The sequence below is a fragment of the Chrysochloris asiatica genome, unplaced genomic scaffold, assembly GCF_000296735.1.
Source record: "Chrysochloris asiatica unplaced genomic scaffold, ChrAsi1.0 scaffold00662, whole genome shotgun sequence".
Taxonomy (NCBI): Eukaryota; Metazoa; Chordata; class Mammalia; order Afrosoricida; family Chrysochloridae; genus Chrysochloris; species Chrysochloris asiatica.
Window position 1 is genome coordinate 165,928 of NW_006409180.1, and position 24,775 is coordinate 190,702.

Below are 24,775 nucleotides of genomic sequence, written 5' to 3' on the forward strand. Positions count from 1 at the left end.
GAGAGCTAGGGATGAAGTGTTATATGCAGAACATTATTGGAGCCCTGATAATGAGCTGCTCACAGCTAGCATGAAAGATGTTGTTTTACAATCAGTTTTTAACCAGTGGTATGGCGTACTGGTGTCTATATTAAACCCCATGTGGGACAGCCAGTGTCCACGGCTGCTCAGTCTGTAGCTCAGTCTGGGGGAGACAGAGAAGCTCCACAGACAGAATGTCCAAGCTGCAGGAATGCAAGGGAGAGGAAAGCAAGCAAGTAAAATGGAAAACAAAGAGAGCTCAGTTAGTGTTACCAGGAAGAAACTGTGGATTGACTTGCCTGCTTTTGGTACCTCCTGAGACAAAATTGACAGACAAGTGAAGCTATGGCAAAAGCTCAGCCCTGAGAAACATTTTGTTAAAAGAAAATATTCTCAGGAGCCCATCACTCCTAGTGCACCTGTAGGATAAGAAATGCCAACACCCCTTGATTAGGTGTGGGGTGAAGGTCCTTCCAGCCTACAGGCTAGGAGAATATCAACATTCCAGAGGCCACACATAGAGTTAACCATCCATTGGTCTCCCAAGGACAAATGGACTGTGTCAGCATTAGTAGACACTAGGATTGAGTGCACCTAGATTCATGGGTTGGTGGTTCAGGACCTAGGGAAGTGGGTCAAGTCCCCAGGTAGTCACATGTTCCACTATGTTGATCATGTTGAGTTAACCTTTTGTTTTGTCTCCTTGCTCCAACAAGCAGCACCATAATAAGTTACGCACTTAAGTTTATGAGGATGCACCATCAACAATGCCAAATTGCAAGAATCAGAATCAAATTCTTGGCGTTGTGTGGTTGGGTAAGACAAAAGTGATTCCTGAAGCTGTAATTGACAAAGTTAAAGTGTGTTCTTACCTTACCAAAGGGAAAGAAGTTCAGACGTTTCTAGGAATGTTAGGGTATTGGAGGTCCTTTATTCTCCATTTAGCACAGATTTTGCACACCAGTCCTGGTGTGGCACTGCAGGATAATGCACTGGATCACAAGGTCAGTTTGAACTGCAAGGTTGGCAATTCAAACCCACTGCAAAATCCTTGAAAACCCTATATATGGTTGCTATGGGTTGGAACTGACTTTACAGCACTTAACAACAACAACAATTGTCTAGTAATGAAAAGGAAACATTTGGTACTGAATTCCCAAGAGCTCATTTAATGAGGCAACAAAACAGGTATGGGCTCTTGGGGCTATAGCTATAGGGTAAGAGTGTGAATTTAATGTCACCAGCTACCTGAAAGGAAATGGCAGGGGCATGTGGAAAAGGAAACAGGGTTGACATATTCCCTTAGGATTATGATCTCATATATGGAAAGGTGCAGAAACCTGATACAGTTCTTTAGACAAACAACTTTGTACCATGTACAACAGCCCACAGCTTGTAAAAAGGGGACCCTGTACCAGTAGGAACACACTACTCCATGCAGAGGTGGGTTAAGGACTTTGCTAAAGCCCAGTTGGGGGTAGCCCAGTCCAGCACATTGGCCAAATGGCATGCATATTTGCAACAGATAAATGGCCTCTTTACCAGCCCCTTGAGTGCTGAGCTACACCAGATCCTTGGACCAGTTATCTGTGTCACTGATGGAAAGTATCAGCTGCCCACAATGGAAGCACCTTCATGAGAATGTCATGTACTTGAGGATGCTGGGCAAATTCCTGAGGAAGTCTGGTTCACAGACAGCTCAGCTTGAGGTAACCCCTCACAGTGGACTGTAGTGGCTCTACAACCAGCCGTGGAAGGTGTGTGGATTGACCAGGGCACAGGGCAGAGTAGCCAGTGGACTGAGTTGAAGGCCACTTGGATGGTATTGTTGCATGAACCTGCCCTGTACACAGACAGCTGGGTGGTGTACACAGGACTAACACCATGGCTAACACAGTAGAAAGAGCAAGACTGGCTAGTTAACCAGCAATATCCTGGAATTCATAGTACTTATGAGATAAAAATTTCCTAGGATTTTTCTGACTGGTTTGACTAATCCTGCAGATCATAGATAGATTGTTTCTTTATCTTTGCAATTTTCCTGTTCTTCTGGCCCTTTCCAGCTATTCAACCTCTGCTTATAAAAAATGACAAGAATTTTAACAGATAGGGAATCTGTGGTTTGGATTTGCAGGCATAGAGATAACACTTCCATTAAATCTTCTTGGAGAGCTTCTGAAAGCATCAAGCTAATCAAGATAGCAAAGCAAGGAGAAAACTAAAACCCATGAACCCAAATAATCAGAAGAGTTTCTAAAAACTATAAAAATATAACAAAAGCTTTCCCAAAAGAGACCTAATGAGGCTCAAAGTAAATGTTGAGTCATTTTCAACTCACAGTGTATAGGGTTTCCTAGGAGCCACTGGTAGGTTTCTAGTGCTATCCTTGTGGTTAACTGTCCAGCTTAAACTACAATACTATGCCAAGACTCCAGTTTTATGATGTAAAATGCCCATCTTAAATTTCAAACTAAAAGTTGTTTACTGTAGTGGGGTAAGGTTGACAATGGGAGTTCCCCAAGAGGCAAACCTAAAAGAGCAATCACTCTGGTTATTATGAAAAACTGTAACACTGCCTATCTCCATTTGCTGGCAAGCAATGCAATAGAAATAAATGTGGAACCACATGAACACATAACATGGATTATTAAAATCACTTGCAAACACTCACTGCTACTCCAGAAAAATCTCTTGTTTCATGGAAGAGTAAGGAACTAAGGAACTTGTTATAAGAACTGAATGAAGGAGAACATAAGATCAAAGAAAGATAAGACCAGATTTTTAAAATTATTATTATTCAAAAGAAAAACTGTGTGAGAGAACAGATGAAAAATCTGATATGGATTTTTAAAACTTGATGAAGCCTTAGCCTCTCTGAAGCAACTACGCACAAACAAGGTGAAGGAGTTCATAGAACAATGGCAAAACGACAAGCAAATCTGAAATGTAAGCTGTTAATCCACAGGAAGAAAAAGAGTGTAAAGAAAAATTTAAACCAGTACTGGAATGAAGACAGCTGGAGTGAATGGGAGCTCTGCTGAGCAGAATTTAGGAGAGAATAGAAATTAGAAAAGTAAACCAATAAAAAGTTAAAATGCAATAGAGAGAAAATAACAGAGGAAATCTGTCATATGTGTAAATGAGGTTCCTACGAAGAAAACAGCTATAATGGAACAGAAGATATATTTACTATATAGTTGAAGGAAAGGTTCCTGTTTGAGTCTACACATTGAAAGAGCCCATCTTGACCTAAAAACAACACAACACAAAAGAAAAACCTCAGAACCTTAAAGTAAGACAATAAAAGAAATTAGGTCACTTAAAAATGGGGAACAAATCAGGGCAGCTTCAGAATTCTCCATAGCTCCATTCACTGGGCTTTTTAAAAAGGGAATTTGCAACACCTCAGAAATTCCAAGAAAAGAGAGAGAGATACCTAACTTCTTGAGACCAAGCCAAGCCAGGTAGTTGTGAACATGCAAGTGTGGGATTACTGTTTCTATAGAATCTTGAAGATTTTACTAAAGACAAGCCTTAGCAAATTGAGAAATGACCAGGACACCATGGTAAAAGGACTAATGGCAACCTTTGCAACTAATTAACTGTAACACTGAAATGAGGATTAGAGTGAATGAATAAAACGCAATATTGATATTCTTGAAAATGTGTATATATAGTCATTCTAAACAATTTTCAGAAACTAGAAAAGAAGGTAGGTGGTAGAAAAAAGTACAATTTCCTTATCTTTAGTCATTGCAGGATAAAAGTCATCATATAAAGGTGAAAGCTGAATAAAGATGGCATATAACAATATTTAAGAGAATGGAGGTAAATATTTAAAACATAATTTACCAATATTGAGTGACAAGCCAGGGGGAAAAATTATATCACTAATCTTCATATGATGCTAACAGATACCATTTAAATAAGAAACAAAGGATTATGTAAATTGTATAGAGTTATAAAAGTTTTACAGGTATGGACTACATAATATCAATTCTTTCCTTATTTCTAACTAGAGAATGCTGATTTTATTATTAGCAGTAATATGCTCTTTTAAAGAACTATATTTCCCAGACTCAGAAAAGTTGGCCATTTTCACCACAGCAAAGGTGACAGAAGCCACTAGAAAAATATTTTAAAAGGTGTTGACTCAGCTTCCTCTTCCTTTTGGCCAGTAAGGCAACTCTTAGGGAGTCATGTTTTAAATATGGTAGAACAGGGTGACAGAGTGTGAAGTCCTAATGTTCTGTTGTTGTTGTTAGGTGCCATTGAGTTGGTACCAATTCATAGTGAACCTGTGTACACAGAACAAAACACTACCTGGTCCTGCTCCAACCTTACAATCTTTGCTATATCAGAGCTCATTGCTGCCACCACTGTGTACATTCATCTTGTTGGGGGTGGGGTCTTCCTCTTTTTCACTGACTCTTCTCTTTACAAAACATGGTATCCTTCTCCGTGGACTGGTTCCTCTTGATAATATGGATGAAGTATGAGTGATGAATGGCGGCTGGCCATCCTAGCTTCTATGGAGCATTCTGGCTGTATTTCTTGCAACACAGACTTGTTTGTTCTTTTGTTTGGTTTGGTTTTTTGATACTTTTAATATTCTCCTCCAACACCATAACTCAAAAGCATCAATTCTTCTATGATCTTTCTTATTCACTGTCCAACTTTCACATGCATATAAGGTTATTGAAAATACCATGGCTTGGATCAAACACACCTTTGTCTTCAAACTGATACCTTTGCTCTTGAACACTTTAAAGAGCTCTCATGCCATAGCCTTGCTTATGCAATACATCATTTGATGTCTTGACTACTGCTTCCATGAGTGATGATGATAGGTCTGAGTAAAAGAAAGTCTTTGACGTCAATATTTTCACTGTTTATATGGATGTTCTTTATTGGTCCTGTTGTGAGGACTTTTGTTTTCTTTACATTGAGGGGCATTCCATACCAAAGGCTGTGGTCTTTGGTCTTCATCACTAAGTATTTCAAGTCCTCTTCACTTTCAGCAAGCAAGGGCGCATCATCTGCATACCTCAGGTTGTTAATGAGCCTTCCTCCAATCCTGATGCCATGTTTTCTTCACATAATCCATGTTTTCAGATTATACGCTCAGCATACAGATTGCATAAGTATGGTGAAAGAATCCAACCCTGGTGCACACCTTTTCTAATTTTAAACCATTCTGTGTTCCCTTGTTCTGTTTAAACAACTGCCTTTTTGTCTGTGTACAAGTTCCTCATGAACACAATTAGGCATTCCAAAATACTCATTTTCCACATTGTTGTCCAAAGCTTGTCATGATCCACACAATTGAAAGCCTTTGTGTAGTCAATAAAGCACAGGTAAACATCTTTCTGGTATTATCTGCTTTCAATCAAGATCCATCTGATGTCAGCAACGATATACCTTGTTCTACATTCTTTTCTGAATCCAGCTTGAACCTTTGGAAGTTGTCTGTCAATGCATGGTTGCAGTCGTTTTTGTATTATCTTTAGCAAGATTTTACTGGCATGCAACATTAATGAGATTGTCCGATGATTTCCACATTACATTGGATCACCTCTCCTTGGAATGTGCACAAAATATGCATCTTTTCCAAGTCAGCTGGTCAGGTAGTTGTCTTTCAAAATTCTTGGCATAGATGATGAGTGCCTTCAGTACTGCATCAGTTTGTTGAAAGATTCTCATTTGTATTCTATTAATTCCTAGAACCTTATTCTTGGCCAATGCCGTCAATGCAACTTGAACTTCTCCCTTTAGTATCACTGGCTCTTGATCATATGCTACCTCGTGAAAAGGTTGAACATCGACCATTTCTTTTTGGTACAGTGACTCTGTGTATTCAGTCCATCTTCTTTTGATGCTTGCTGCTTCATACAATATTTTACCAATGTTGTTGTTATTAAGTGCCATCGAGTCGATTCTGACCCATAGTGACCCTCTATAGGGTTTCTGAGGAGTGGCTGGTGAGCTTGAACTGCCAACCTTGTGGTTCAAACGACTTTGCAGTACAGCGTATTAACCTATGGCATAGAATCCTTCAATATTGAAAGTCGAAGCTTGAATTTTAGCTTCAGTTCCCTCAGCATGAGAAATGCTGAGCGTGTTCATTTCTTTTGTTTTTCTAACTCCAGGTCTTTACACATTTTCTTGTAATAATCAACTTTGTCTTCTTGTGCTACCCTTTGAAATTTTCTGTTCAGCTCTTTTATCTCCTCATTTCTTCCATTTGCTTTAACATCTCTACACTGGAAAGCAAGTTTTATAGTCTCTTCTGACATCTCTTTCGATCTTTTCCTTCTTTCTTATCTTCTTAATGACCTTCTGCTTTCTTCCTGTATGATATTCTTGATATCATTCCACAACCTACTGATCTTTGGTCTTCAGTGTCTAATGCATTAAATCTGCTCTTGAGATGATCTTTAAATTCAGGTGGGATATGTTCAAGGTCATATTTTAGCTCTTGTGTACTTGTTTTAATTTTCTTCAGCTTCAGCCTGAACTTACATATGAGCAATTGGAGCTATCCCACAGTCTCTTTTCACAGATGTAGTTAATTTGATTTCTGTATATTCCATCTGGTGAACTCCATGTGTATAGTCATCTTTTATGTTGCAATGAAGAGCCAATGGTCTTGCAAAATTCTATTATGTTATCTCCAACATTGTTTCTATCACCAAGGTCATATTTACCAACTACTAACAACAACAACAACAACAAATCCTTCCTCTTTGTTTCCAACCTTTGCATTCCAATTGCTTGTAATTATCAATACATCTTGATTGCATGTTTGATCAATTTCAGACTGAAGAAGTTGGTAGAATTCTTCAATTTCATGATCATGTCTTTAGTGGTTGGTGTATAAATTTGAATAAGAGTGTTCTTAACTTGTCTTCCTTGTAGGCATTATTGATACTATCATATGACAGATACTGTTGTACTTCAAGACAGTTACTTTTTATGATGTGACACCATTACTCTTCAATTTGTCATTCCTGGTATAGTAAACCATGTGATTGTCAGACTCAAAATAGCTAATACCAGTCCATTTCAGCTCACAGATGCTTAGGATACTGATGTTTATGTGTTCCATTTAATTTTTTTACAATTTCCAAATTTCCTAGATTCATACTTCATACCTTTCATGTTATGATTATTAATGGATGTTTACAGCTGTTTCTCTTCATTTTGAGTTGTGCCCCATTAGCAAATGAAGGTCTCGAAGGCTTTACTCCATTTGCATCATCACGGTCAACTCTATTTTGAGGAATAACTCTTCCCCAGTCATATTCAGAGTGCCTTCCAACCTGCAGGGCTCATCTTCTGGCACTGTATCTAACAATGTTCTGGTAGTCTTCATCATTTTTCAATGTTCAATATTCTCTTGCTCTCTGACAGTGACTAACTATTCAGAAGAAGTCATTTTTCCTTCTTCCTAGTCTGTCTTTGTCTGGAAGCTCAGCTAAAACCTGCCTACCATAGGTGACTCTCCTGGTATTGAAAATACCAGCAGCTTATGTTCCAGAACCACAGCAACACACAACTCATCACAATATGACAAACTGACAGACAAGTGGTGGATTAATGTTCTAGTAGAAGTTATATAAGCTCCAAATTGTCTTCCTGTTTTTGACTTTTTTTTACAAGAGATAAACAAACCCTTGTTATTTAGAATTATGTTATTGGATGTTTCTATTATATGAGTAAGTACCTGAGTTGTTGTTGTTGTTGTTAGGTGCCATTGAGTTGGTACTGACTCTTAGCGACCTTATGCACAGCAAAACGAAACACTGTCCAATCCTGGGACAACCTCACTACGTTGCCACGCTTGAGTCCATCGATATTGTCACTTGGCCAATCCATCTCATTGGGGGTCTTCCTCTTTTTCTCTGACCCTCCACCTTACCAAACAAGTAGCTGAGTAGAATCTTAAATAATTTGGCATATGTTATGGTAAATGAGGTTCTCTAGTAATAAAGTATGCGTGTGATTGAATAGAGTTGATGGAAAGCAAATACTGATGACTCTGATATTGTACCTGGAAAGCTAATGAGTTCAGTTGTGTATTGTAGGGTATAAATGGACTATTGCCACCTTCAAAAGCAAGTCATGTATTCACTGAAGCTGAAAAATTAAAGAATATAGTGTCAAAACTATATAAAAACTTTAAACATTAATATGTTGGCATAACCTGGATCTTCCTTGCTGCCTTTTAAGAGAAGTAAACTCAGATCAACAGTAGCTAGAAAGCATAAAATGGGAGGAGAATTTATCAATTTTGTAAAGGAGACATATTCAGCCTTTATCTGTAGCAAATTGAGAGTCGTGTAACTTACAGGCATGTAAAGAAAAACCAATGAAATATTCTCTCACCCAAATTGCTGTGGCTATAAAACTGAACTTTAGTAGAAGGCAAACCTGATGCTTTACTTACAGAGGCAATACATTACCAACAAAAACATGATTAAGGTTTTGTCTTTGTTCCCATGAGGAGTCCAGGTGGTGCTGTGAGTCAGGCATTGGACTGCTAACTGCAAGGTCAGCAGTTCAAACCCACCAGCTGTGCTGCAAGAGAAAGATGAGGCCATCTGCTCCCAAAAAGATGTACAGTCTCAGAAACTATGCATTGAAAGTGACTCTATGACCATGCACCTCAGAAACCCTATTCAGGGTTGCTATGGGTCAGAACCAACTCGACGGCACTTAACAACAACAACTATGACAGTGGGTTTGGTATTTGGTTTTGGTTTCTTCCCATACCCATGACTTCAAATGACCTTAAGACAGTATTCAATAATTAAATGGAAGGGGCTGGTCACAGTACTGACCAAAATATATAAGTACATCTTTGATTAAGGTTCCTTTCACATGGCATTTGAATAAATTAGACAGACTTGTTGTTAAATGCTGTGAGGTCAGTTCAGACTCATAGAGACCCTGTACAGAGTTTCCGAGGGGGTATATCTTTGCTAGAGCAGAAAGTATCATCTTTCTCCCTAAATGGCTGGTGGGCTCAAACTGCTAACTTTGTGATACACAGTCCAGTGCTTATCCTATAGAGTCATTGTACTCCCCAAGCAGACTAGAAACCTACTAAATTTTGAGATAACACTTTTGTTTAGAAGGAAACGGACACCAACCAATGATTACTTAATCCTTAATAGAACCCAAAAGTTCCTAAACCAATGCCGGCAGAAATGAGTGCACATCCCAAATGATATAATCTACAAATTGACATAGATGTGACTGTGTAGAGTAATACACCAGAAAGGATTGCCCAGTACAGTGAAGAGGTTGTGGACAGAGGACACCTTCTTGAAGAGCTCACTCATTTGTAGAGTAGGGAGTTCCCATTATTCCTGTCCATAAGAATTTCATAAATTACTGAAGAAAACAATCTGGCTGTTTCTTTGTGCCCATGAAACCACCAAATCAGCCTTAAACTATTTACCTATATGGCTTAATATAATGAGAAAAAAAAAAAAGGAAAAACTTTTCCTTCTTACTCCCCCAAAATACCAAACCCACTTCTACTGAGTCAATCCCAACTCGTAGAGACCCTAAATCGTTGTTGTTGTTATGTGCTGTGGAGTCAGTTCTGACTCATAGCAACCCTGTACAGGGTTTCCAAGGCTGTAAATCTTTATGGGAGCAGAAAGCCTCATCTTTCTCCCGCGGAACACCTGGTAATTTCGAACTGCTGACCTTAAGGTTCGCAGCCTGATTCATAATCACTATGCTACCAGAGCTCCTTAGAAACCCTAAATAGGGGGCCTGATATTGTAAATTTTTACAGGAGCAGATAGCCTCATCTTTCTCCTACAGAGAGACTGGTGGGTTTGAACTGCCAACCTTGTGGTTAGCAACTTAACACCTACTACTCAATGCTACCAGGGTTACAACATTATTTGGTTTTATTTTATATGCAGCTGATCTTAATGCTAATTAATATAAAATGTATTATTGTTAAGTGTTGTCCAGTTGGTTCCAACTCATAGTAACCCATGATATATAGCATTTTCAAGGCTGTAAATCTTTTCAGGAGCAGAAAGCCTCATCTTTCATCCAAAGAGCTGCTGATGGGCTAGAACGGACAACTTTGTGGTTCTCAGTCCAGTGCTTTTTCTACAGAGCCACAATGTTCCCAATATAAAATATAGCTAATAGAAAAAAATATATATACAAAGCATCCAAATTAAAAGGAAATTATCAGACATATAAGTATGCTTATACAGATACAAAGATCTCACAAAAGGTCACATCATGATATATGTTTTAGGTTGCAACATAATGCCTTGTTATGTCATATAGCAATATAACAACACATAGTATGATTAAACTAGTATCAATTATATCTTTCATCTAAAAAAAGTAACCCAACCAGATTCCTATTTAAACAAATATCAATTCTAGAATGAGTATCAGTGATGCACCCAAATAAAATTCTAAAGGTTAAAAATAAGACAATAATGAGAGTGAAGCATCCAGCTGATAGGAAGTGAGGGTAGGTGCACAAGAATGCTGAAACTTGCAGATAGTACTCATTTGACCTAGCTTTGATGGTTTGATGATCAGAACTTGACTAGAAGAAGATAAAAAAAATTTTTTGATAAAGGAAACAGGTGTAAATTGCTACAATTTGAGGAACTTGACCTATACTTATGGATGTAGTAGCGCAAAATACCAGCTGAGAGGGAAGGAATTTTCACATCAAGAATCAATCCTGAGAAAGGAATAGCCAAAAGCATCCCCATAGAAAGCTTGTAAGTTCATCTTCTGCCTATAAATGATTGGAACACCTAAAATGGGGCTACAACATGCCCAGTGAAGGAGGCTTCCTGCGGAGCCTCTGCAATACATAAGACTATAGGTGGAAGCCTGAACCACATCCAGATCTCCAGAGATGGGAAATTCCCACTTGAAAAGACAAGCAGACCAGCCTGGAGTGGCTAGAAGAATAGAAGATACTTCTTGAAAGAAAGGCCTTACAGGTAAAATATAAAACAACATAGGCAGAGAGACTGTTACTACAAGAACAAGCAACTTGCTTGTCCAGGAAACATCAAGGCAAGTGGTCAGGTCCCCTCAGTGCAAACCCCCTTCCAAGACAAAGACTAAATGGGAATACACGCTTTGATTGGTGATCACGCTCATCACTGATGAGGGGAATTGAGGGAAAAACAGCAATGAAGTGGCAAGCTAAGCCCTACAATGTTCAATAGATTTCTGTGAACCCAGGTGAAGACCTGGTTGGCCAGCAGTGTGGCAAGACCTGGGGATTGTTGGGCCCAGAGTCAGTGACATAGCCACAGAGGACTAGAGTGGAGAGTGAAGCCTCCAGCTGATAAGAACAGAGGGCATATGTATAAGAACACCCACACTTGCAGATAATACCCACTTGTCCTGGCTTCAATGACTAGATGATCAGAGCTCAACCAGAAGTAAAAAGAAGAGGATAAAAAAAAAAAAAAAAAGTATTCTCATACAATTTGATGAACTTGACCTACACCTATGGAAGCAGTAGTTCAAAAGAAGGAATAAATCCCTACAGCAAGAATCATTCCCACCCCCTCCACACACAAAGTAGACAGGGATGGGCAACTTGGACATTGGCTACCCAAAATGGGGGGTGGGGGGCTACAAAGGCAAGAAGTGACTGGCTTACAAGCTTTCATAGGGAACCTAGATCCAGAGGGCCTGGAGGAAGGTAGAATCTCCAGTGAGTAGTATCCAATCTGTCTAGGTGGGGCTGATGCAATGAAATGCAGACAGGTCTCTTGTGATACAATAGTGAATAATTGTTATCAGGACTGATTGTGAAGGTTGGAAATGTAAAGGTAGACATTTTATAGCAAGGAGGGGGGTGATTAACTTCTCATTCTAGGAGCAGAGGTCCCTAGGACCATCAAGGGAGAAGAGCAGAGAGTGGGACCCTACCAGAGAAACAGTGATGCCTGAAATGGAGGCAGAGATGATGACATGGAGCAATGGAGCAGCTAGAGACTTTAGATCCAGAGAGCGAGAGTGACTGTGTGCTGAAGACCTGGGGAGTACAGGGGGCAGGATTGCAGGGTATACCCTTTGGTTGGTTGATGATGCATGGAGGGGATTATAACCATGGCAATGAGACAATATACGATAGAATGAATGTAAAATTAATGCTCTCCCATGTAAACTATCACATAATTCACAATAAAACATTTATGAAAAAAAAAAAAAAAAAGAATCAATCCTATCTCCTCTGTATACAGGGTTGATAGGGATGGATAACTTAGACATTGTCTACCTAAAATGGGGGGCGGGGGAGGGTGGGGAGCGGAGGAGAAGAACAAGGCGTGAAGTGACTGGCTTACAAGATTTCAAGAGCGAGTTTAGTTTCAGAATGTGTAGGAGAAGGTAGAATCCCCACTGAATAGTTTTCATCTTACCTAGATGGGTCTGGTGAAAGGAGATTGGGATAAGATTCTAATTAAAAAATGAGCAATTGTTATTGTGACTAATTGCGATGGTTACAATTGTAAAGGTAGAAGTTTTGTAACAAACAGGGTGGAGTAGTTAACCTTACATTCCAGGAACAGAGAACCCTAGGACCATCAAGGGAGAAGAGCATGAGCCAGAGGTGAGGACATAGAGAGATAGAGCAGTTGAAGACTCTGGACTCATTTAAAGAGAAAGGCTGTATGCTGGCAGTTAGGAGTCAGGCTTGCACAATATGCCCTTTGGTTGGTTGTTTAATTGATTATATATTCCTGAGTGTTTTTGTGTACATTTAAAAAAACACATAGATGGAATAGAAGCAAATTCTGTTGAATGATGATGCAATGAAATGATTTTAAAACCAATGTTCTCCCATGTAACCCATCATTCATTCATAATAAAAACGTTTATAAAATAAAAATAAGATAATAGAAAAAAGCAAATAATGTAGTAGTTGCGATGTTAATATCAGACAAATTTGATTCATATAAAAAACAAATCAACCATCAAATGGTGAAAACTCTATAATACCGAAGAGAGCAATTCACAAGGGCCATATAATAATAATATAAAGAGCTATGTCTCAGATTCATAGAGCATCAACATTGTCAAACTATAGAGGATTCAAAATGAAACAGGTAGCAAATCACTTTAATTCGCCAGCTCAATGTATATCCAATTACACAGACAAAAAAATAAGTAATGATAAAGAAGATTCAAATTAAAAAGTTATTTCAAAACAATAGAATTTAGTTGATATAGCTACTGGTGCAGTCACCAATTTATGAATAAATATGTAGATTCAAATATTTATATTAACAAATAAAAATTAATGAAGCATCTAGCTCAAAGAGCTAGAGGAAAAAAGAAAGCAACTTTTAGGAAAGCAGAAGTAAAACAATGTAAAGATAAATTTTAATGAATTAGAAAACAAAGAGCACTAATTGTTTTTTTAAATCCAAATACCAGTTATTTTAAACAAGTTTTAAAAAACTAAACCCATAGCTAATCTTATGAAATAAAGGAAATTTAAAAGCAGAGATAAATGCACATAATAATGAATGATAAGTGAAATGTCACAGATACAATTGATACAGAAGTAACTTTAGGATTTATAAAGGTTTTATATATTGCTATAAAACTATAGTAAAGATATTTTATTAAATGAAGTCTCAATGTATAGATCAGTCTGTATAAAAGCCACCATTTGGATAACAAAAGGGGGTGATACCTACATATGTATTTGCTTATATTTTTTTGTATTTGCATAAAATATCTTTTAAATCAATATATAAAAACATCATCCATATTAAGTTGCCAGTGAGGAAATGAATTGGATAGCTGGGGACAGTAGCTAGGGAAGATTTTATACTTTCATATTTTGAAGATTAAACCCTATGAATATATTTCCCAATCAAGAATTAAAAAAACAAAAACAAAAAAACTAATATAACATTTCAAATGGCTACCTTGAAAGATTGTCTTTTTTCAATCATTCTCTCACCTAGGACATACCTAGCTTTGGAGGTGTCCAGGGTAAGGCCATTGGTTAGTGAACAAGCAACACATAAAAGTGTCTATCCTATGACTAGTTCTCTACATATTTAATGATTTTGTTCTTACAATGCTTTATCTAAAATCTTTCACCATACTAATGAGGTATAAAAGCAAATTGGCTTAATATTGAAAAGGTATCACTTTAAAGTAAGCATCTGTAAAATACAATCAACATAAAATACTAAAGATTATTCACCAAACAGGAGAGCTCACAGCTCATTTTTGAACTTTTTAAAGAAGGTTAAAGGATGAAATATGCACATATAATCAGAAAGATGTTGTTGTTGTTAAGTGCCATCGAGTCAGTTCTGACTCACAGGTGGTGGGTTTGAACTGCAGACCTTATGGCTAGCAATCCAGTGCTTATTCTACAGTGCAATAGAGGGAGCTGAAAGTTCAGTCATAGCAGTTTATCCAACATCATTACTTATAAAATCATTTGGTGGCACTCCCATAAAAGACATATTTAATTAAGCCTATTCTTAAGAATCCGAATCCCCCTTAATCTTCTACTCTTCATTAATTTAAAATGTACTCAAAAGAGTTGGGAATCAGTTAAAGCCAGCAAAAAAATAAATAAATAAATAAAAATAAAGCAAACCCTTTTGTCTAAGGTACAAAATAAATTATAAATTCACCTGAGATTCAGTAAAATCTGTACAGCTATTTTCTGGTATCTTAAGAGAGGTCTAGCTATACAAACCAGTGCTTCTCATCAGCTTTAAGGCTAGTACTGGAAATGTGCTCCCAAGGAATTCAATTTCTTATTAGTGGGCTTGATTGAAAGTCATACCTGAGCAGGTAATTTTGGCTTCTTCATAATGATCACAGGAAAGTCCACCCCACTGCCAATTCTTGCAGTCCCACAGAGAAGTTTCATTTCCATCACAACTGTTTATGAACAACCATGTGTTTGTGGCCTTGACTTTGGAAAAATGTTGGTAGGATGTTTTGAGTGCAGTTCCACATCCCAGCTGCTTGCAAACCACATTGGCTTCTTTCAGTCCCCAGCCTCTGTCACACACCTTTCCTACCAAATTCTGAAATTTCACCTCCACCGTCCCAGCACAGTGGCTGCCCCCACCTACAAGTTTCAGCTCCAGATCTGATCCATCTGCAAAAAAGACATTAACTTAGGTCATAGGAACGTAATTGCAATTGGCTAATCAAAAGATATTTTGCGTTTGATACTTACTGATATAAAACCATAGCAAAGATATATTTTATCTTTCTCCTAAAACACAATCTCATGGCTTTTTTAGGAACAGTAATTGTTGTTAAGTGCCATCCAGTCGGTTCTACCCTATACAGGGTTTTCCAAGGAGCAGTTGGCGAGTTTAAACTGCTGACCTTGCAGTTCAAAGTGACTTTTCGGTCCAGTGCATTATCTTACAGCACCACATCAGGACCATAAATTTAGAAAATAGTTTCAAGGGTTAATTAAATTGTTGAACATATGAGTAAGTCACATATAGAAGAGTAGCCGATAAATGCTGGTCTCTGTAAGTTCCAGGTAGATTTAGAATTCTAAATGCGGTCCCTAACAGCAGTCGGAGTCTTTATTACCAAAAAGAGAATCAGACAATCTTCCAAACCAGTCAAATAAAAAGCATATTAAAGATTAAAACAAACCTGTTGCCATCGAGTTGACTTTAAGTCATGCAACCCCATGTGTTACAGTATAAAACTTCCCCATAGGGTTTTCTTGGCTGTAATCTTTACAGAAGTATGTTGCTCCAGGACTTTCCTCTGTGGAGGGGCTGAGTGAGTTTAACTTTTAGGTTAGAACTGATCACAAACCACTTTAGGATTTTTCCTCACACATCTCCCACATATTCCTACTCCTAAAAAGCATAAGTTCTCCCCTCTCTGGTTTTCTTTTCTTTTTGTTTTGTTTTCACTTACCAGAACATATCACACCAGCATCTTCTTTATGATTGCAATAATGCTTTCCCCACTCATGGTGTCTACACAGCCAGACAGCAGATTCATGCCCTTGGCAGGAAACATTATCAAGCCAAATAGGTCCAGATCCCTCACTGGCATTAACTCGGCCGACCCCGACCATGGTGTGTGGACAGCCCAGTTGTTTGCAAGCCACAGTAGCATCACTACTGTCCCAACCATCATCACACACCGTCCCCCATTCTCCTTGGAATTTCACTTCCAGTCTTCCTGAACATTTACTGGTTCCATCTGCCAGTCTCAGGCTCAGATCAGCTCCCTCTATAACAGGGAAACAAAACAAGTCAGGGATAAGGAAACAGGAAGAAGGGTCTATAAGCTGCTGTGCCTGAGATGAGTAAAGAAAGAAGAAAGAAAACAATGATATGCCACCACTGAAAAATGTAAAGATAGAAGAGTGAGTTGGCAAGGAAGATAGAATGTATGACAGCACATTCTACAAAAAGTTCCAGGTGAAAACAAGACATCCAGGGGCTGAATTTTAACTAACAAAAAAGAAAAAATGAGTTAACCATTGAGAAGATTCTGACTTATGGTGACCCTGAGTTTCTGTGCCCAATTGGGTTTTCAATGGTTGTTGTTTTACAGAAGCAGATTTCTAGGTCTTTCTTCTGGGGTAGCTGTAGGGCTATTTCACTGCTAGCCTTTCCTTTAGCAGCCAAGCTAAATCTTTATCTAGAGACATACTTATTTGTCTACTACTGAGTTTAATGGTGGAATTGTTTACTTTTTCTTGTTAAGATACATTTGAATGTCTTTCAGTGGTACTCATATACTCCAGTTTGCCTCAAACCTTACCACTCTCTTGTCTTTGATTGCATTACCTATTTATATTACCTGTTTTTTATTTACATCTAGCCCCTTGTGTGACCACTTCCTTAGTTTGTAAATGAATCAAAGAGAAGAGACTTTGCCATTATTGTACTTACCTTCTCTTATTCCTTTAAAATATAGACCTGGATTCTGAGTGCTATCTTGTGATAAATAAAGGTCTTTTTCATTAGACAGTTTCAGATTTTGTTATCACAGTACTTTTGATTGTGATGTCTCAGCATGGATGAAACATATTGAGAAGTAATGTGCTGATTAGAGAGTTTTTAGTGGGTAAAGGAAAACAGAAGATACATATTCTCTTTTTTCCTATCTAAGATACCTTTCATTTACTTCTGCTAAAAAAATCCAGCTTTTCTGTAGGAATCCCATTCTTTGTGTTTAAGGCCATGAACACTCAAGCTGTTCCACCTGAAAAACTATTTAATAAAAGGAGAAAGAGATCAAACACTGATGACATTGTTTATGTGCCTGAATCTACCTGTGCCTGAAGCTATCTTTATCTGCAGATTTCCTAGTTTTGTGAACCAGGACTTTGGTTTTCAAATTAGTTTGAGCTGGGTTTCCTTAATTTGACAGGAAAAAGAAAAAAGATACCTAGTGAAGAAAGGGGAATTATTTTATGTTAATTATATTTTCCAAAATGTCCTCTGGGATTCAAGATCTGCTAATCTCCTTAGAACTAAGAACTTCAGGGGAAAAAGGGGGAGCGGTGCCCCTGCACAAAACATTGGTTTTACCCCCTGATCTAAGTGCACAGACATGGGACATATATAGTTAACTAGGACTATGATCTTGACAGAAATGAAATTTTAATAGGAAACCAAAATGAATCTTTTTTTTTTTTTTCTTCTCCACCATATGATTCAGTGAATTTGAATTAATGACTTGGGAAGGATTAGGTTAATGTAGCTAAAATAAAAGACTTTTGTGGGTTAGAGGATGAGAAGGGGACTGGTAGGTTCTTAAAATTTCATTCAGAAGCAAAATTTACTAGTAAATGGTGAAATCCTTGAGACTATGGCTCTTATTGTTGTTGTTGTTGTTGTTAAGTGCCATCAAGTCGGTTCTGACCTATAGCGACCCTGGATAGAGTTTCCGAGGAGCAGCTGGTGAACTTGAACTGCCAACCTTGCACTTCAAATGGCTTTGTAGCCTGGCGCATTAACCCACAAAGCCACCTCAGTCAGGCTTAAAGTTACTTACTGCCATGGCTCAACTTTCTACCAAACAATAGATGAACCTATAGGTGAACAATAACATCAAGGAAGTATGGATCCCTGCATCCAATCAACCATATGAGATCACAAGGGTAGCAACAGCCCAGGGTTACATCTCAGAATGCAGGCAGTGATAGAAAAGGACAAACAGAAACAGTAAACAAAGGGAGGAAGTGAGAAGAGTGCTTTTAGAAGGACAGCATTACAATCAATGTCACGTAATAAAAAGTGTATGACTTGCTCAATGGAAAACCAATTAGCTTATGTAACTAAATCATAATAAAGAGTAAATACAGCACACAAAAAAATTTTTTTTTTTACTTGTTAAGCTTTGTTTCTTTTCTTTGACATTAGATTCCTCCCTAACCACTCCCTTCTATCCTCATCCTGAATCTGTTTCACTGTTCGTCCATCCTCTCCTAACTTATTTATTCTAATTTCATTTAAGGTTAAAACTCCACAGCTGTCAAAATTGTAACCTGAAATGAGGCGATCATGAGTTGACCAAGGAAGCAGATTTCATTACGTTCTTAAGAGTCTGAACTTGGATGACTGTTATTCCTTTCTTTTGTACTTTTATAGAGAACAGAACAAACTTGGATCAGTCCTTACCTAAGCAAATCACCCCAACATCCTCAGCATGATCACAATTATGTTTTCCCCATCCTTGGTGTTTGCAATTCCAGAGAGCTGACTCATTTCCATAGCACATGAGATCATCAAACCAGATTGGTCCAGAGCCTTCTCCAAAACTAGCTGAACCAGAGAAACTGACAGCACTTCCACATTCAAGTTGTTTACAAACCACAGAAGCATGATCTATGTTGAAGTTATCATCACACACTGTTCCCCACTTTTCTTGGAATTTGACTTCTATTCTTCCTAAACATCGGTTTCCTCCATTCACCAGCCTCATCTCCACATCGGATCCATCTAGAGCAGAGATAAGATCAAAGATCAGAGTGACATTCATTCAGATGTGATTTTAGAAAATAAGGTTCCTCGTTTATTGAGTTTGGATGCTGCTGAGTCCCTCATATTGCAGAACTTCAATTTGTTGAAAATAAATTAATAATTAGGACTTTCATAGAGATTGAATTACCATGGAAAATACATATAAATTAAAGCTTCCTTTCTATTTTGTACAGTTTCTTTCCATTATTTACACAGAGCTAAACACTCTATGTAGAAATAGATCATTTGACTAAAATTATTTCTTTGAGAAACTAAGAAAAATATATTAGACCATGTAACAAAATGGTAAAAATGAGAAGTCATTATTAGTGAAACATTCAAAATCAACATTTAAATCATCTCTATTATGAGTTCTGATGTGGCACTATAGGATAAGCACTGAATTGCTAATTATAAGGTCAATGGTTCAAACCCACCAGTCACCTCTCAGAAAACCTGTACAGGGTTATGTGAGTCGAAATCAACTCCATGGCACTTAACAACAACAACAACATTAGCAACACTACAGAGCTATAGTGAATACTTGCCTGAGGTTGAATTAGAAATTCAAAGGTGGAAAACAGCATTTAATTTAGCATATCTAAAGATAGAAATGCATGAGTACACATAATATTTGCAAAAAGACCCTGATTGTATACAAATTTCCTTGAAATGGGAAAAAATCAATTGAAAGAACTCATTTCTCATCAATTTTCAGTTTCAACCAAAGTGCCCCCCACCCTGCAAAAGCACTGCATACTATTTATACAATAAGCAGCTTTTGCATACAGAAAATGTTCTCTGCATACTCTCTTAGGTTTTCTATAAGTGTTAGATAACCAAGAAAAGGAGATTTGGGAGACCTGAAAAATAAAATCTGTATGTGGCTGAACAAATTGTTTTAAAATTGTTCCTAGCAAAAAATATTTCAGTTTTAAAGGGTTTAAAATCAAAAGTCAAAGACCTCCACTTACATGAATTTTGGATTCTGGACTAACAACAGTAGCTCTCAGTCAAAATACCTATCCCTTGTTTCAACTACATAACACAAAGTATCCCTTTCAATCTTCACAACAACTTTCAACATTATGTACTATTACCAGTATGCCCACTTTAGAAATAATGAAACTGAGGTTATGTGATTGGCAGAGTTAAATTGCAGTGCCAAGACTAAAACAACAACAACAAAAAACTGGCATCAGAGTCTATACTTTGGATTATTATGCTTTATGGTCTCAGTGCATGTGATATTAATAAAATCCCCCAAGAAATAGAGGCTCAGAGGATTGAGCATCAATCAGGGTAGAGAATTTCAGAAATGTAGACTCTTCATGTGTCTACATTTGGGTTCTTTTATGATGCCCTAATTGAAGGAATCCTGGTGTGGTGCTGTAGGATAAAGCACTAAACGACAAGGTTAGTTTGTAACTCAAGGTCATCAATTCAAACTCACCAGCTGCTCCTGAAAACACTATACAGGGTTGCTATGAGTCGGAACCCATAGGTTAGCACTTAACAACAACTGAAGGTGTAGGAGCTCTCATAGTGTAGTGGATTACAAGCTGGGCTGCTAACTGCAATGCCAGTAGTTTGAATATAACAGACACTACATTCAACATGGGGCTTTGGGTTCCTGTACAGATTTACAGCTTCCAAAACCCTCTCCAAGGTTACTGTGAGTCAGAACTGACTCGGTGGCACACTACCACCACCACCACCAATTGAAGGTGTATGTTTTTCAGGAAGCAAGTTTGATTAACTCCATTCTTAGATTTAAAAAAAAATAAAACAGCAATAGAAAACAAGAATTGAAAGCACTACATAGATAGCAATACATGTGAATGCCTCCAAAAATTTATTGTAATTTTTAACATTGTGGTATGTGGCTTTTGTTAATCCCTGTCTTTTCTCCCATAATGATTACGAATAAAAGGCTAGGAGAAGGAGGAGAAAGAAGAAGAGGAAAAGGCGGGAGTAATAAAACAAGAAGAACAAGCAGAAGTAGAAGATGGCAGAGGATGATGGAGGAGAAGGGGGAAGAAGAAGCACATGCTTTTTGTATCATCAATGCAATGAGAAGCAGAGAACCATGGGAAATCTAACTTTATTTTTTTAGCACCCATTGCATATCAGTGAATGTACCACTAGCTTTACATTAATTATAACCTTGAGTCCTCAGAATCTGAAGTTTAAGAATATTGCTCAAAATCATAGCATTGATGATGGCTGTAATTAACTTGAATCTAGCCTGCAGTGTTCTCCTTATACCACAATGCCTGGGAATAGATCAGCTTTTTTTGCAATCAGCCTACAGGGCAGGTGGTTTCTAACAGAGAGACTGGGAGGTGAGAGGGTTTTGTATAGGTCAATGAAATTACCAAAAGACACATTGTTGTTGTTGTTGTTAAGTGCCATCAAATCGGGTCCAACCCATAGTGACCCTGGATAGGGTTTCTGAGGAGCAGCTGGTGAGCTTGAATTGCCAACCTTGCAGTTCAAATGGCTTTGCAGTCTGGTGCTATAACCCACAGCACCACACTAGGATGCCAAAAGAGATGTGGGGAGGCCCAAATATGAATAGGGTCAGAAATATGACTTTTAGATTTGTCATTTGTAAGGCTTGATACATAGCTTTCTAGATTATCCTGAGGTAAAACTTAAGAAACTGAGGTAAAAGTTAAGAAAATGTATGCAAATTAAGTCTACTTTTCAAATCAAATGAATAGTATTGAATGCTGGGGAAAAAAACCCCAACCAATTTTAAATTGTAAAGCATCCTTCCTCCAGCAAAGGAAGAAAGTACTAGTCTTAAGCATATCTGCTTCTTAGAATTCAGTAAATTGATTATTAATGAATGGACAATGAAAGGCAATGCTTTATGGGTCAATACACTAAAGTAGCATGTCATTGGGAAAGGAGACAAGGAATTCACTTAGATATTAATTTTATCTAGGAGTAGGAGGTTACATTAAACCTAAAAAACAAACCCACTGATGTCCAGTCAGTTCTGACTCACAACAACCTTACAGAACATTGTAAAACTGCCCCATGGAAGCAGATGGCTCCATCTTCCTCCCACAGCGTGGGTGGGGTTGGAAGAGCTGACCTTCTGATTAGCAGCTGAACACTTATCCACCACACCACCAGGGCTCTTTAGGAGGTTACATTAGGGTTGCCGTTGTTAAGTGTTGTCAAGTCGGTTCCGACTCATAGTGACTCTGGATGGGGCTTCTGAGGAGTGGCTGGTGGGTTTGAACCACTGACCCTACAGTTAGTGCTTATCCTACAGAGCCACACCAGGACTCCTACCTTAGGGCTTGTTGTTGTTGTTAAGTGCCATCGAGTCAGTTCCAACTTGTAAGGACTCTGGATAGGTTTCCAAGGAATGCTTGGGAGTTTGAACCACCAACCTTGTGGTTCAAATCGACACTGCAGTCCAGGGCTTTATCCCACAGCTCCACACACACAGAATACAAAAGTCAATCGAGTCACTTCTTCATTGATTATAGAGTCCAGAATCTCCTTGGACTGCCGCCTTATCCCAACCCCCACCCCATCCCCCACAAAGACTGCCACATCTTCTCTTCTAGCAAAGGATTAGGTCATTTTATGCTTGGACTAGATGGTTACATAAAATGGCTCTTTTTAATTTTTAAACCTCCTGCATGTTTACTTTTTTCTACAAAACAGTACATCTCAAGGCTTTGATTTATGCAAGTCTTACCTGAACAGGTAACTCCAGCATCCTGTTGGTGAGTACAGTTGTGCTTTCCCCACCCATCATGTTTGCAGTTCCAGAGAGCCGATTCATTCCCACGACAAGAAACATGTTCCATCCAAATGCGTCCTGAACCTGCACTAGAGTTAGTCCATCCAGTGGCTTTGATAGCAGTTGGACATCCCAGTTGCCTACAAATCACAGAGACTTCATCCATGTCCCAGCCATTGTTACACACTGTTCCCCATTCCTCTTGGACTTTCACTTCCACTCTCCCAGAACACTTGTTTTTGCCATCCACTAGCCTCAGCTCCTTCTCTGTTCCTCCTGCAGCAACGGGTCAAGACAGCAATTGGTCAAAGTCACAAAAAAACAGTAGAGAATAATATTCTTTAGATTACTTTTTTGTCTTTCAAAGACAAATTTTAAACCCAAAGCTGGTTTCATTCATGGTACAATAGGAGACAGCTATTTCATAGACATTCAAGTATAAATAGATTCACGTTAAACAACGCCATGAAAAGAACTTAAGAACCTGGTGGTCCACTGATATATATTTATTTTCCCTCTTTCAATATTTTTTATTGTTCACCTTATAGACCTGTCTGTTTGGCTAAAAACTGAGCCACAATTTTATTTTTAGGGGGGATAAAATAGAAACTTTCTTGATGTATAATAATTGATAAAAGAAGCAAATAACCAATCAATATAGGAAAGGCATTTGATGAAAGTCAATATTTATTATGCAAAAAAATTTTAAATAAAATATAAACATTTAGCAAACGAAGAACAGACTAGGTCTTCCTGAACCTGATATATATATAAAAAAATGTATCTCTCAAAAATCTATAGGAAGAGGAAGCCGGTGGGAGTTTATGCGATTCTGTGACTCTTGGAAGATTCTTCAACCACTATGTCATCCAACACAGACGTTTCTCTTTCTTCATATGATGAAGATCAGGGATCAAAATTTATCCGAAAAGCTAAAGAGTCACCATTTGTCCCCATTGGAATGGCAGGGTTTGCAGCAATTGTTGCATATGGATTATACAGATTGAAGAACAGGAGAGACACGAAAATGTCCATCCACCTGATCCATAAGCGGGTGGCAGCCCAAGGCTTTGTGGTGGGAGCAATGACTGTTGGTATGATGTATTCCATGTATCGGGAATACTGGGCAAAACCTAAGCCATAGAAGAAGAGATGCTGACATCATCTTGTTAGTGTTGCTTGATTTCAGGTTACATGTTTATGTTGAAAATAAATCATTTGAGTGGGTTCATTGTTTTGAATATGGGCTTTCTTTATTGCAGACTTGACTTGCCTGGTGACCAAACTGCTAGTGCCTACAGCATTAATGAGGTCATTCAGGGGAATCAAGTTAGCAAAAAGATAGTGATAAAATGTCCCAATTCTTAAACTCTTGGAATGAAATTAATTCTGAAAAAGACAGCAGGCCAAAACTGACATATTTTCAGTTGCCGCAAAATATCACATCTCTGGATGTCATGTGACAGTCCAGTGTTCCCCAGTGAAACTTTTTTCTGCCTACTCTGTGGACTGGTTGAGTCCCTCAGTTTCTAGACTAGTTGGCTCTTGAACGATTTCAGAAATGTGGATGGAACATAACATAGTGTCCCCCATAACTGAAAATGTCTGTATACTTAAATTAAACCTAAAAAGCTGGTGACAGCTGCCTAGAAGTAGTATTTATTTTAGAATGATAGTTATACATATGAGAATAATATAAATTATGGATACCAGTTTAGTTCTTTTGTAACTGTAGAATTAAGTTTTGCTGTTGTCATATTAGAATAATTTCTAAATGTCATCTTGAAATAAATTGTGTATGTTAATTGCTAATCCAAAAGTAAACAAAGAATACTTAAAAAAAAAAAAATCTATAGGAAGGAAAAAACAAAATCCATAGCAAACAACATGGATGAACCTTGAAAACACTATTCTGAGTGAAAAATGCAGATACAAAAGGACACATATGATGTGATCCTACTTCTGT

General features: G+C 38.0%; 2 protein-coding genes across 2 annotated transcripts in view; one reads left to right on the forward strand and one right to left on the reverse strand.

Moving 5' to 3' along the window:
* Positions 1–24,775, reverse strand: part of LOC102835435 (scavenger receptor cysteine-rich type 1 protein M130-like) — a 144,881-nt gene that overhangs the window by 117,023 nt on the left and 3,083 nt on the right. The window contains 4 exon segments of the mRNA XM_006877887.1: positions 14,864–15,184; positions 15,976–16,296; positions 18,699–19,019; positions 22,765–23,085. Of these exon segments, the coding sequence (XP_006877949.1) occupies positions 14,864–15,184; positions 15,976–16,296; positions 18,699–19,019; positions 22,765–23,085 (1,284 nt within the window).
* Positions 23,672–23,953, forward strand: LOC102835063 (HIG1 domain family member 1A, mitochondrial-like). Its single transcript, XM_006877886.1, has one exon. It carries the CDS (start codon positions 23,672–23,674, stop codon positions 23,951–23,953), a length of 282 nt encoding a protein of 93 aa, XP_006877948.1.